This window comes from Agelaius tricolor, unplaced genomic scaffold (assembly GCF_023055355.1).
Source record: "Agelaius tricolor isolate 1412-34295 unplaced genomic scaffold, bAgeTri1.0.p SCAF_1, whole genome shotgun sequence".
In the NCBI taxonomy this organism is placed as follows: domain Eukaryota; kingdom Metazoa; phylum Chordata; class Aves; order Passeriformes; family Icteridae; genus Agelaius; species Agelaius tricolor.
In genome coordinates this window covers 53487344-53501171 of record NW_027269261.1, presented here as the reverse complement: position 1 = coordinate 53501171, position 13828 = coordinate 53487344, and the positions used below count along the sequence as shown (strand labels likewise).

Genomic DNA, 13828 nt, shown 5'->3' with positions numbered 1-13828 from the left:
TTTGAGTTTTGTGGATCTATTTTGCTTAAGGCTGATGCTATTTCAGAATAACAGTGGCCTCTGAAAATGGAATAAGACAGTACCAAAAAAGGCTCTTCACCTTACCTCCCACATTTTTCAATATTAACAACATCCACAAATCCCTTGCAATGGCACAGGAATGGAGCATCACAAGGAGGGCCAGGCTGTGCTGGGACATGATCCCAAGGGGCAAGGAGGGTGACTCGCTTCCCCAGCCCTGTGCATCCATCAGCCCGGTGCACCATCTGCCACAGACCTGTGGGTCCTGTGGGAGCCTGAGAAATGTGTATCTGCTGCCGATAGTCATGGGTTGCGTGGTGCAGCAGGAGAAGGGACGGCAGGGCTTGCGGCTAATGAGGGCCAGTGCAAAGCTGCTTCCCGCAGTCATTTATTACCTTGGAAGGCAGGGGTGTGATACCAGACAAATAACTGGCCCCGTGGGAGGTCAGGACACCAGGAAGGCAGGATCAGGAGGGTGGGAAGATGAGGGGGAGGAACAAGGTCCCAGAACCACAGCCGCTGTCTCCAGCAGCAGTGTCTAGCAGAACTTGTGGGGGGGATTTGTCACAGCTGGGTCTTGGAGGGCCTTCAGCAAGGCCCCTGTGGAGACTCTAAATCACACTAATTGCACAGTCAATAAAGGAAATCTCATCAGTCCCCATAACCAGGCTGTCAGCTTTTAAACCTATTTAGACAAAAATCTGTTTATTGCTGTGTTTTTAGAAGCCCAGAGTAACTGCGCTGATTCGAGTGATGATAGTGGCACAAAGTAGCTTTGGAAAAGAGTTCTACTGTAGACTAGATAAAGCAAATTCCAGTCTGGTTTATTCTGTGGAAGCCTGGACCCACACCTTGGGCTGGTTAGTTTAAATTGGCTGCTGCTGCTTATTTCAGAGGGACCACTCTGCCCACACTGATACAACAAAGACCAGAAATCCTCCTCTTGCATGTATTTGTAAGTTCCCAGGCAGCTTGACTGAGCCAAACAAATTCCTAAGGGAATATCCATGGGGCAGCTCTCATGGGTACTGCTGGGGCAGTGAGGCAGCAGAGCACCCAACAGATCCCAGGGGGGTACAGAGGTGCCCTGGTCCATGAAGGAGCCAGACAATGCCACCCATCTGTGTGCCACTGGGAAATACTCACAGAGGGCTGCCCATCTGAAATGTCAGCTAGTGGGACCAGCTGCAGAAATGGCCAGTGCATGCTCCATTCAGGGTTTGTCTGCATTAATGGATTAAGAAGCACTTGAGAGTGTTGCCTGGCACTGCACCAGAATTCTCTAAAATCTGTATAAATTATAATATCACACATAAACTGTTAAAGCCAGCCCTGAACCTTCTTTGGCCCATGACAAATAGCACTGCCATGCTCAACCTCTTGAAGGCAGCAGCATCTAGGGATGTTCCAAGTGGGAGCAGAGCCCTGCCTCAAGATGAGCAGCACAGGCTCACACAAGCATATCCTGAGCCATGAAACCAGGAGCATCTGCAGGTGGTTTGGTTTGGCAGTGCAGCAAAACCAATGCCTTGAAGAGTGTTTGGATGGCATCCTCACACCTCTTGTCACCTCCTTGCTAGTGACCTCAGGTGAGAGACAAAATTGGGAAGAGGTCGAGGAAAGAGCTCATTTAAACAACTCATTGACCTCAGGAGTCCCTTTTCCTCCCCTTTTTGGCAGCCTGATCTGCTGGGGTGGTCACAACTGCCCCTGCCCCAGCCTCCTCTGCATGTGCATGTACATGACATGACTGGGGAGAGTTCCTGGGAATTTCATTGTGTTCCCTGGGAAAAACTTGGTTGAGGAAAGGCAGGTTTACCTGCCACCACACCTCCTGGAAATCCTCCAGGCTGTCCTCTCTTCTTCTGCTTTTGGTGTCTTGTGGGCTTTGAAGTGATCACTTCAAGTGAACTGATGTTCACATTCAGTCTTCCTGCCATTGATGGATTCTTTCAGGAGAAGAAGGGCACGAGTTTGCTGTTTTCATAAAGACTCTCACCTATTGTGGTAGAAGAGGGTAAAGAGCCTTTTTGTTTTTCCTTAAGGACGCTAAAAGTATTTTAGTAGATGTGAGGGCATTTCTAAAAGTCATGAAGAAACAAAGTCCCAGGTTTTAGAAATGGCATTGGTTTTCAGCTAGTGCTGGCTGTTACTTGCTGAAGAAGCCAGCCACCCAAAAATCTCTTCGGATGACATGTATACACACTTTGTAAGGCTTTCTGAATGAGTGAAGACAAGCAATGCATTTGTGCCTCTAAACCAGCAGGATGTGGTTAGCTCATCTGAGGAAGGATGACTGAACTCTGCATTTTCAGGGTTTTTGGTGGAGTGCTTTGAGATAATAAAGGAAATTTGATTTCTGTGTCAGTTGCAAAAAGGAAATAATTTGGTGCAAGGGTTGTTGAGCACCCTCAGTAATCTATATCCCACTACAATGTGCAGAGCACTGGGATGCTTTTCAGACTTTCCCTGCTGTTTTTCTGGTTATGGTCGAGTCTTCAGGCAGATCTCCTTGCGGGTGCCTGGCGTGAAGCCCTTGCCAGGGGTGAAGCCCTTGTCTGGGGTGAAGCCCTTGCATGGTGTGTGTAGGTGATTTCCTGGAGCAAATGGCTCCCAGTGAGTGCTCCTGAAATTCTGCCATCTGCAGATGACATCCTTGCACTGTGTGCATCAGAATGGGAACAGGTCACAGCTAGGAGTAAGAAGGGCTGGAGCTAAACTTGTGGCAGAAGCTGTGATATCCTCTGTTAAGCAAAAAAAAGATTTCTGTTAAGTGGAGGAAAACCCCTAAAGAGAGAAAGTATGATGTAATTGGTAGTGAATACTGACATAACTGTGTTCAAATTCTCCCAGGTTTTGGAACACAGGGCAAAGTTAATTTGTCCTCTCTGCACCTGCTGCAGTGTTAAGTAAAAGTCACATGTACCTTTTTTCCACCAAAGTAGCAGCAACACTGGGGAATAAAGTTGTTCTTCATGACAAGACATTACCTCGTTCAATAAATCAAATAATAAATCCCTTGTATTTGGAGTGAGAGGAGGAACATCAGGTGTGATATTTTCACTTGTGTCAGTGTGCATGTGTATACATACATGACTTGAAATATCCAGCTTATTTAATCTTGTCTATATGCATTTGGTAGATGAAATTGTGGTAACTCTAGAATAGAGTTAACATAAGAATAGCAGTAACAGAAAAAATTTGCTTTACACTGATCTGGGGAGAGAAACAAAACAATTTTTCCCCACAGTACAGAACTCTTTCCTTGCTGTCCTGTGACACATCAATCCAGGCACCCTGAGCATCCAGCTGCCACCAGCTGTAACCCCCATGCCCACTCTGGGTGGGTGCCAGCAGGGCTGCATTTCCCTGAGCATTCCCTGTCTGCTCTGCACAGACAGTACCTTTTGGCTGGTCCTAAGTGGGCTCAGAAAAGAGTCCTGGCCGACCTGCCAGACGTTGCACCAGATTAAGAAACTGGTGTCTGCCCTCCCAAGGGCATCTTGTTTGGAAGTCTGCACTAGATAGTCCTTGTGGATTTAAATGCAGGCAGGATGACAGACAGCACTGATGGTGTTTTAAGCTGGTGTGGTCAGAGCTCAGAATACAAGGGAATAAGCTGGGGAGAAAATGGGCCTCTGCCTGAGTCAGGATTCATGCTCACTTTCCCTGGAGGGTGAAGCTATTTCCATTGCTTTATCACTAGGCTGGTATTTTATCCTGATAGTGCAAAACCAATGACGAATAGACCATGCCTTCCATGCATATGGTATTTCAACTGGAGCTAGAGCACTTCCCCCAGAGTCCCAGTGGGCTCAAACATGAAGACAACACGCTACAACATCTTAAGATGATCTTAGAAGGATAACCTTTCTCCAAAACATATTTAATTCCATGAGCTCAGCAGTGACTGCTGTGAGAGCAACATAGGCTTTGTCACGTACTGACCTTTTGTTGAGCAGCACCTGCAGAAGAACTTCTGGTAATAATGAGTCAATACCTAGAAAAGACTTGATGCTCTGATAATGTACGCAATTAGCAATTTCAAAGTTCATTTCTTTGACTTCAGATTGCATATATTTAGGTATTTGTCAAAGGTAGGCACCAACAAGGGCCATGATAGTACAGGCATGGGAACAAGCACTGCCTTCAGAAACCAGCTCCTCTGCAGACATGAAGCTGTGTCACCTACTCCTGTCACACAAGGTCCCACATACATACACTGGGATAAATATACCAGTGTCAAACTGGTATAAACTAGGAGTAAATATACAGATCTCTCCTGTCTTTCACTGTTGCCAGGAGGAAGCTGTTTTCTAGTATCCCAGTGCAGTCCTGCTGCAGCTTCATGGCCATGCATGCTGGCACTTTTCGCTGCAGCCAGAGCAAGGTGACTTCTCCTGCTGCTGATGCTTTACTTATTTCTGCTGATAATAATGGGGAACATCACCCACCTCCTCTGGGAAACTGCATTTGCTTGGCTTACATGGGCCATGGCAGCATGGGGTGGCCTCAGCTGGGTTCCCTGTCACACTTCTCAGGGTCTCAGACACCTTCAGGGAGCACACGATGCCTCCAGCTCTGCTCCATGTGGTGCAGGTGCCTGCCCTTTGTGCTGGGCTGGTTTGCACTACTTGGTGAGATCGTGGTGGAGGAGATCTGCAGACACCACCAGCAGGGCTTGTTTGCCATTTGTATACTGCATGGGGTGGTATGCTCCTAACATACTTTCAGGAGTAAAAATTGAGAGTTAGAGGTTAAAGCTGATTAAATTCTCATGAATTTGGAACAAAGTTCAATAAAAAGCAGATGGTGTTTTTAATCATTCCCTTTCCACTCAGTTAATAAGGCCAAATGTTCAGAAAGTTCTCTGTAAATATATCACCCTGCTTTCCAAGTATCTCAAAAAAATTCTGTAACTACAACTTTAATAAGACAGGCATCTTCCCAAAAGGGCAGTAACCTGCCCTTTATTGGCCTCATATCAACACTTGGCAGCAAGGAGCCATTTCTTGCCTCTGATGTTCCTCTGTTGTGTCACTTGTTCCTAAAATAGCCTCTTTCCTTAGCAGTCATACTTGTGTTCAGATGGCAGGCAGCCACACAGAACCTGCTGTCCCAAAGCACAGATTGCAGGGATTTTAGATTTTCAGGAGGCTGGGAGCTTCCCTGTGGATTTGGAGGAGGCAGCTTACCCACCTCTAATTGGAACCAGCTTGGTTGCCTCTGCATGCTAGGCTCACCAAGTGCAGCCTCCTCTCACCCTGCATTACAGAGTGTGGAGGTCTCTATCCAACCCTTTTGGTCCAAGGGCCTTTTACAGTCAGGACAGAGAAGTGAGCACTTCTGGGAAAGGACATGGCTCCTGTTCTCCCAAGCCTGCTGCAGAAGTGGGGAAGGGAAGAACGGTGCCCTGCAAGTGTCCATGTCTCCCCACTCCCTGTAAAAGGAGCTCAGGTTGAGCAGCCCCTGTGCAAACACTGGTGCCAAGGTTGCCCCAAGTGGGGCAGACACCTGCTAGGGTGCCTCAGCTGGTGGCCCCAGGGCTTTGTCCCCAGTCTGTGGCTGTGCACCAGCCTTGGCCAGTGCCCCCGAGCTGAGCTGGCTCTGTGTGACAGCAGCTGTTGTGCCGACCACCGTGGGGCTTGGAGCCCTCACACTTGAGGGGAAATTTGGCAACATCCAGGAGTTAAGAGCACAAACACATATTCTCCTCCCATACACAATTTGTAGCAATGACTCCTATAAATGCTCAAATCCCTCACCTTTGTGGGAGCTTTGCTGTAGGATGGAAACTGATAACAAATTTATTCTTGTTTTCAGCCCCTCAAGACTGTTCCTTCCTGCCGATGTTCAGCACCATCGCTCTTATTCAGCAAAGGTTTGAGCAAGCCATGGCTGCCTTCAGCCAGGTAGGTACTGGTAGCCACTTGCATGGCTGCACAGGTGTTTGATGCCCAGGAGCAAGGTGATGCACCTTGGCTTGCCCATGCATGTGTCATGGGGCTCTGCTGTCAGTGTCCTGCACTAGAGGACCCTGGGAGAGTTGCAGGTGTGGGAGTGTTCCTGTGGTGCCTGGAGTGGCTGAGCTGGCAGAGTTGTGGCTCCAGCAGTGAGGGCTACTCGTGTAGATGGGATGGATGGGAGAGGTGGTGGGAACTGCATCCAGCTGCTCTTCTCACCCTCCCACCAGGCCTGTGCAAGTCCAGCAGGAGATAAGCCTCTTCCCTCCATCTCTCCCACCCCATGCCAAGGGCTGCCAGAGCTGGCTCCTTGCTCATATTACTATCACTAGTTTCTGCTAGTGCTGTTGAGAAGTCCCCATTGGCAGTTTCTCATTGGTGCATCCCCATTCTTTGTTTTCCTCCTGTTTTTCTTTCTTTTGGATAGCAAAGCCTTCAAAACAGGCAGAAGAGTTGGTTGTGATAGCATTTATTGCCTCATTTCACTACAGGTCACAACTTACCTACAGAAACCAATGGGTGATGTTAGTGGCAGTGCCTCTTTCCTTGATGAAACTATTTCCAATGAGCAGAACACTGTTATTTGAACTGCAGCTATTTCACCTCAGTGCCCTGATTTCCCCTCAAATAAACCCAGTGCAGTTAGTCAAACAGCTCTGCTAACTGGGCATGGTGGTGTTGCAAGTGGGCTCATTATGTGTTACAAAAAAATCTTCCAGGGGAAAGGCAGAAAGGGCGCCAATGTCTTGGGTTTTCATTTTTCAAAAATTCAAGGCCTTGAGCATTCCTTGCATGGGGAAGGGACAAGTTGTGCTGTGTGAGCTCTTATTAATTATTTGGCAGTTATATCTCTATTCAGAGAGAGCACATTTTTTTGCATTCATTTCTTGACATGAACATCAGGAGCTGTCAGACTGTGAGAACAGCCTAGTTTAACACATTTTTCTTTTGCTGGAAACATTCCTGATTGAAGTCTGTGAAGTGGCTCTGTGTGACACCTCCTGGCTTCCCATATGGCTCCATCTCAGAGCCCAGAATCCTCCTACAGGCCAGGAGGACAGGAGGAACTCAAATACTGAATGAGTGCCTAGGACCCACTGCTCTGTTTTTTGTTGATGCCATAATTTGGTAGGTGTTACAAGTGAAAAATACTATCACACAGCCCACCCCACCCTCCTCCCCACAATAGCTACAAACTCCAGTCACCTGCAGGAAAAAGGGGCTGTTAATGTCGCTGTAGGAAGGAGACAGCAGCATCCCTGTGTTAGCTGGTGATAGGGGTGATCAGTTGAAGGAGCAGTTGTGCCTCTTGTCCAGCCCTGAGCTCCTCCATCCTTCAGCCTCTGGCTTTGGTTTTTGGACATCTGTCTATGAAAACAGAGTGTGCTGGGCAGGAGAGTTGTCCCAATGCCTCATCCCCACTTCATGCTTAGCATGGGCCCTCCTTCCCATTTCTGCAGGAGGCAGCATTTACCAAGAGCTCCTGCAGAGCATTCTCAGTGGTCTAATCCACATTGTTGCTGGTGCTATCAACTAATTTGCAGGTTGTGCCAGCCCGTAATTTTGCTCCTTCAAGTGGTGGTTCAGCAGTGGCTGCCACCTCCCTCTGTCCTGAGCCTCGCCTCCACATCACTCTCCAGATAGTGTTGGCAGGAGAGCTGTGATGCTTTTCACACTCTTTGCTCCTGTGGGTGGCTGCCTGCTTAGCCTATCCCTCGAGCTGTGCTAATCCCAGTAGCCTGGACAGAGCCCCAGCTTATTCATCAGCACCTGCCTCACAGCACTAATGGCCATCAAGACCTTGGATCAGCTCATTTTACAAAATGGAGTATCATTTCTACTGAATACATTGGAGTCAATGAATATACAAAACCTCTGAGGTGCAGAAGAAAGTTGTGAAAGTCAGGTCAGACCCAGCTTCCTTTGTGCTGCACACACAGTCCCTCCCTAAGACCTCACAGCCTCGTGACCAAGCCACTGGTGGCTTCACTGTGACGTGAAGCAATGGAAAAGGGCCACAAAGCCCTGTGGAAAGTGATTTTTTGAGTGTCTGTGATCAGCACAATCTAATCAGCCTTGAAACAAAAAATGTCAATTGTGTCTCAAAAAATGCTGCCATGTTGGGCAACACTCCAGACTTGCTATCTGCAGACATGCTTTAAAGCCCCTGCACCTAGAGAAACATAAAAAGAAAAGCCTCTATCACACTTCACAGCAGGAAGGTGGAATTGTTACAAGTAACCCACCTTCATGAAGCTGTCACCTTTCAGGATGGAGAGCAGTCACAGATGAAATATTCCCTGATTTTTTTTTTCTGTGCAGGCAGTAAGCTATGCATATGCCATGGAGCACTTACTGGAACACTGTCCTGCATAGCCACTATAGAGTGAGGACAAATTTCACATGGCAGCAGTAGCCTTTGTGAGCTGGTTGCCAAACTGTGAACTGTCCAGTCCTGACTGTTCTCAGTCTAAATGTGATTTTTTTCTTTCCCTTTCAGAGTTTCACAACTAGATTGGGCTAATGCAGGTGATTGTTGGGACTGAACCATTGGTAATTTCCAGAAAATTGATAAATTTATTATTCCTGCAGGTTCAATGGTTTAGAAACTGGCATCATCCAGCCCTCAAACCAATTCCTTATTGCAATAGCATGCAGGCTATATTCTAATTAACCAGTGCGACCCAGACATTGCATGAAGAGTTGGTTCATGAGATAAAAGTCACCGAAGTGTCTGGTTTCTGAACCCATTGAGAAATTATCAGTAGCATTAGGAAAAGGTAACATAAGCATAATCCTGTTCTTACTTTCTGGTTATTAATCAACAGGCCAATCAGAAATCCTTTGGATTTATGTTGGAAAACTACCAATGACTAACTTCAGGCGGTATATAAGGCAAATCTTTTGCTTTAAAGGAAACAGCCTCCATAACAAACTGAGACCCTAAAGAAACTTATTCCTTGGGATGTCTAGAGGATATTTTCTGAGAATTGATTTTTAATTTGTACCAGACATCTTGTGTACCTCTGAGGCTGAGTTTGCATATTGCTCATTTGGTGCTAACTTCATTGCCCACTCCTGACAGGGAAGACATTAATTAACGTGCATCCTCTTCAAATATTAATGGGGGCAGGATTCCTACCCCACAGGGTTTTCACTGAGATTTCCACTGATGTCATGTTAGAGATATCAGTGGACACAGACTAACCCTTGCCATGACTGCAGAGGCAGTTGCAGGAGCTGAGAGGAGCATTGTACTGAAGTCAACACTTCACTGTCTTTCAGGAAAGTGAAGCAAGTCTTATCTACAGCCTTTAGTGTGACATTTGGGAAAGTCATTTAACTAATGACTCTCTTGATTTCCCACCTGATAATGAAGGTAGCACTGCATTTCCTTGTGGAGGAAAACATCATTTTGGGAGGTTCTTCACACTGAAAGAACAAGGAGTGGGAGAGCTTGGACTCTGTGTGGTCTTTTCTGTGTTACCCTTGCTCCTTTTCCTGCCCAGGCAGCCAGGTCTAAGCAGGGAGGCACAGCATGTGCTGAACTCCCCTACAGAGATTCTGGATCCTGTCCCAAAACTGAAGATCTGATTCCTGTCATCATGCAACCCCACTTATTTGCCTTTTTATTTTTGCCATGACAAGCTGAGAAAGCTCAGGCAAGTGTCTGCAGAGATGCAGAGGGGGTGAGTCATGCAGAGCGTGGGGGCTGACAGCAGAGACCCCGGTGTGGAAGGCTGTGGTTTAGGGAGGTGGGAAGGTTCCTGGCTGGCCACAGAACTGAAGTGGGCAGATGTCAATGAAGGTTACTGCAAAACACAGTCTCTGAAGGTGAATTCAGTGAGGTTGCTGGTAACACCACGGAGTTTTATGGGTCAGCTCGAAGCTTTAATTTCCTTTCCATACCCTCCCACAACTCCTTGGCAGCTATTCTGCTCCTGCCCTTCACTTTTTCTCTTCATTCACTTTTACTAACTTTATTTTTCACCCTTTGTGCACTTATAGTAGCTAAATGTTTTGGCTCTCTTGTGTAACCAGCTGATAATATACTGTGAGTTTTCTTTCATAGACTGACCAATGGGAAATTAATGAATAAAAATGTAATACTATCAGAGGACCAACTGAATGGAAGCATAGCAGTCAGGATGCTGCTTTTAGGGGAAGAGTGGGCATCCACCCTGCTCTGGTTCAGACAACCTTCAGCATGACATTTCACCTCTGCACCACAAGTCCCCATCTGTAACACAGGGTTAATAATTCTGCCTTTCCTCATAAGGATAATGATATTGTGAGGAATGGAGAAGTTAAGAACTCAACAGAGGGATGGGGATGATTAATTTGGAGGTAGTTATAAGACAATCAGGGACTGCAGAGACCTGGAGCAAACTCAAAAGATGAGGTTTTTTCAGGGTAAGATTTTTCTTATTATTAACCCTTAGCATAACAGGGCTCTGATCCATGCAGGATCCCTCTCTTTTTATAATACAAGTGACAAGTAAAAGTACTTCATATTTATTAAGAGCAATTTCCTTGAGAAAGAGTTTTGTGAAAACAGACCTATTTAAAAACACAGAATAATGTGTCTAGCTTCTCGTGTGGGTTGGTTCAAAACAATTAATAGAAATTGTACTGCTGAGAAACTCAGAGGCTGGCTGACATTATTATAGAACATATCTGCTTTCTTTGGAAAAGTTACATTTGTTGAAGAAAAGTAACACTGAAAATACCACTCAATCTAAAAAGTTTCTCATTGGGAAATATATGTCGTTGTTGGTAGAGATCTTTAAACTTTTATTCTACCTATGACCTAACTTAAATTTGAGCTTCAGAAACTTGGCCTGTGATTCTTCATTGTGCTTTTGATAAATTACAATTTCATGAAAGTGCAACCCAAATGTATTCAATAAACTCCAGAAACATGGGAAGTAAATATGTTTTGAAACAATATTGCCCTGACACTGGCTGATGTTGCCACAAACACATCTGTGACTCCAGGAGCAGTGCCAGTGGGCTCTGATCAGAAGAGTTCAGTGGAGTGAATTGGGAATGTGTCCCACCAGGGATCAGCCCTCAGCAGGATGGCCTGCAGAGCCCACACAGCTGTGTGACCAGAGGTGTCCCAGTGCAGTGGGCCATAAAAGCATCCACGCAGCTTTAAAAAGACTGGAGGATCTTCAGGTGTTACAGCCCTGTTCCCACTTAACACCATTCCCTGTCTGGGGCTTATAAACAGCAGCAAAGGCTGCTGGGTGCTCTGGCACCAGATCTGCTATTTCTGTATTACAGTGCTGCATGATGGGGCTTGAAGTAAGCTGGAGACTTCCCACTGGAGATCAGCTTGGGAGCACACGCTCTCTCTGTTTCACTGGCAGACTGGTGGGAGCAGAGTGCTCATGAGGTGGCCAGTGACAAGCCACACCCAGGGCTGGGCAGCAGCTGCTGCCCTCACAGACGCTGACCTGAACAGCTGCTCCATGCAGGGCAGAATCTGTACTTCCACCAACACATCTTGTTAAAAACAGTAAAACTTTTATTTTGTGTCCAAGCCTCAGTCATAACCAGCTTATCTCTAAACAGCTAATAATTTCATTTTACTTCTAAATGAAACTCTGAGGTTTTAATGACCTTTCTTCACACACAGAGCTATTCATATCTACATGCCACAAGGAACATGCAGCAGCATGTGCAATGTTGCCTAGGACTTAGCTGAGTCCATCAGCATTGCAGCCCTCTGGACAAACTCCATAAATGGCCAGTGGTGCTCATGGGATGCTAGTAGAATACAGGCTTCTTCATTACAATTAAAAAAAATTGCACCTAGAGAAGACCTCAGAGGGATGGGGGCTTTCAGTGCTGTGACCCTGTTAAAAACTGGGTCTGAGAGAGAGCCTCAAACCGAAAGATGCACTGATGGAAATCGGGAGCATCGCGCTGCGGGCTAGTGAACACCCATGACAGCTAACATCCTGTGTGCTGCTGGAAAGGAAACACGCTGTGGGCGTCCCCAGGCTGACACTCACGCCTGCCATCTCCCCCTGCTGCTGCTGCAGGCTGGGCAGCACAGCCAGCAGTGTGCCAGACATGCAGACCACTGGCACCATGGGCACTCCGGAGCCTCCATCCAGGACCCTCCCATCCTCTGCAGCATGAGGCAGCCCCAGAGGTCTCCTGGGGCTCACCAGGGCACCTGGTCTGCTAGCAAACATGTTGTTGTCAAGGACTTTACCCATCACTCAAACAGGATTGTCCTTCTCAGAAATTGCTCAGGGGTTCCCAGCACAGCACAGCTCGGCCCAGGCCAGCCAGCCCTTGCCAGCAGCATCTTGACACCATCTGGAACCTGGCACAAGCTAGACAGCCCCAGCAGGCAGCTTGGATAAGGTCTCCTTTGCTTGGCAGGGTAATAGCCTTGGACAGCAAAAATGTGGACTGCCCCATGCCAGGTCATCACAGAACCAGGTTCGTGCCAGTGTTGCCATGGTCAGTGTTTAGCATCTCCCCAGCACCAGGTGAGGACACTGTGAAGAACCACCCTCTGCCCTGAGCCCAGGGTGTGGGCAGGGCCCAGCTGTGCCAGCAGTGCAGCCCTGGTCTCTTTAGCTCCCTTCTCCACTTCCAGCCATGAAAGGACATTGCTAATCTGCTTAGACCCACTCCAGTGCCCCAAGCTGACCTAGGTGGGATTCCAAGCTAAAGCCACAGCAAAGCCAAACTAAATGTTTCAGGCTTAGGAAAATTTGGAATTTTCCTTTTCCACATTACTTCCAGTCCCACATGATTTCCTGCATGCCCAGAGACAATTTACTTTGTTGTCCTCCTCAGCATCCTCCCAGGGAGGAATACTGAGATTTATGAATGAATGAAAAGCAGATGAGAGCTGAGTCCTGTTGTTACCCCAAAGCAAAGGCACTTGGCATGTCCTTGTGCAGCCCACTTATGACAGTGGCAATGGGCACCTTTGAGATCAGGAAAGACAATGGGCTGCAGGGCCATCTCAATGCTGTGAGAAGCCCCAGGGCTGAGTTGAGCCACGTGACACTCGTCCTTCTCTTGCTCAGGTGTGCCTGAAGCAGTTCCCTGACAGGGAGTCTTTGGTGTTTATTGAAGCTAGGAGAGCCAGGGTGAGGTGTCTCCAAGTTTGTTTGGAGATCAACTTTGAATTGTGCCATGATGTCACTAGCAAGAGTAGAACCAGAGGGTTTCCTCCCACTCTCTGCCTGTGGTCTCACATTTGGCAGGGTGTTTAAGTTCAATAACACAGTTATGCAATGCCTCTACTGCCAGGCAATCTCCTGCTAACCAGGCCCAGGAATACTTAACTCCCAGGTTTAGCCAAGCATGGGTGCCTGTAGCCTCACATGGCTGTGAGGGACCCAGAAGGGCTCTGTCCTTAAGACAGCCAAGGTCAAAATGTGTAAACATGCTCAGACAGCTCTTACTGGATGACACTTGCTACTCCCCCTCTTTCTCCTTTCTTCATATCACCTCCCACAAGCAGCACCTTTCCCTTCAGTCTCTACAAAATTGGTGAATAGTTAAATGTCAACCAAAGAAGCAAAACTTTTGCAGTTCTCGGCAGTCCTGAGCTCCCTGCCAGCACTCAGCTGGCACAGCAAGCAAGGGCAGGGGAGGAAGCAGTGCTCTTGTTGCACGAGAGAAGGGGATTAGTGGAGCATCATCTGTGTTTTTCATTCCACATGTCACCATGTCACCTGCCCTGCAGAGGAAGAGGCAGCTAGGCAGGTAACAGGCAGATGAAACTAGCTGGCTGCTGAAGGAGAACCTTCTTATGCCTTGGAGGTGTGCTTCACACTGTGTCTCACTCTGATTCTGCTCTCTTT

General features: G+C 47.3%; 2 protein-coding genes across 5 annotated transcripts in view; one reads left to right on the top strand and one right to left on the bottom strand.

Annotated features, from left to right (window-relative positions):
- LOC139593530 (T-cell activation Rho GTPase-activating protein-like) overlaps positions 1-13828 on the bottom strand; it is a 70301-nt gene that overhangs the window by 16299 nt on the left and 40174 nt on the right. The window lies entirely within an intron of this gene.
- TAGAP (T cell activation RhoGTPase activating protein) overlaps positions 1-13828 on the top strand; it is a 52173-nt gene that overhangs the window by 8510 nt on the left and 29835 nt on the right. For all 4 annotated transcript variants that reach the window (XM_071434479.1, XM_071434471.1, XM_071434461.1 and 1 more), the window contains exon 2: positions 5845-5933. Coding sequence is in view for 2 of the 4 variants with exons in the window: in XM_071434461.1 (XP_071290562.1) it covers positions 5845-5933 (89 nt within the window). In the remaining 2 variants the exon portion in view is untranslated. The remainder of the gene's footprint in view (positions 1-5844; positions 5934-13828) is intronic.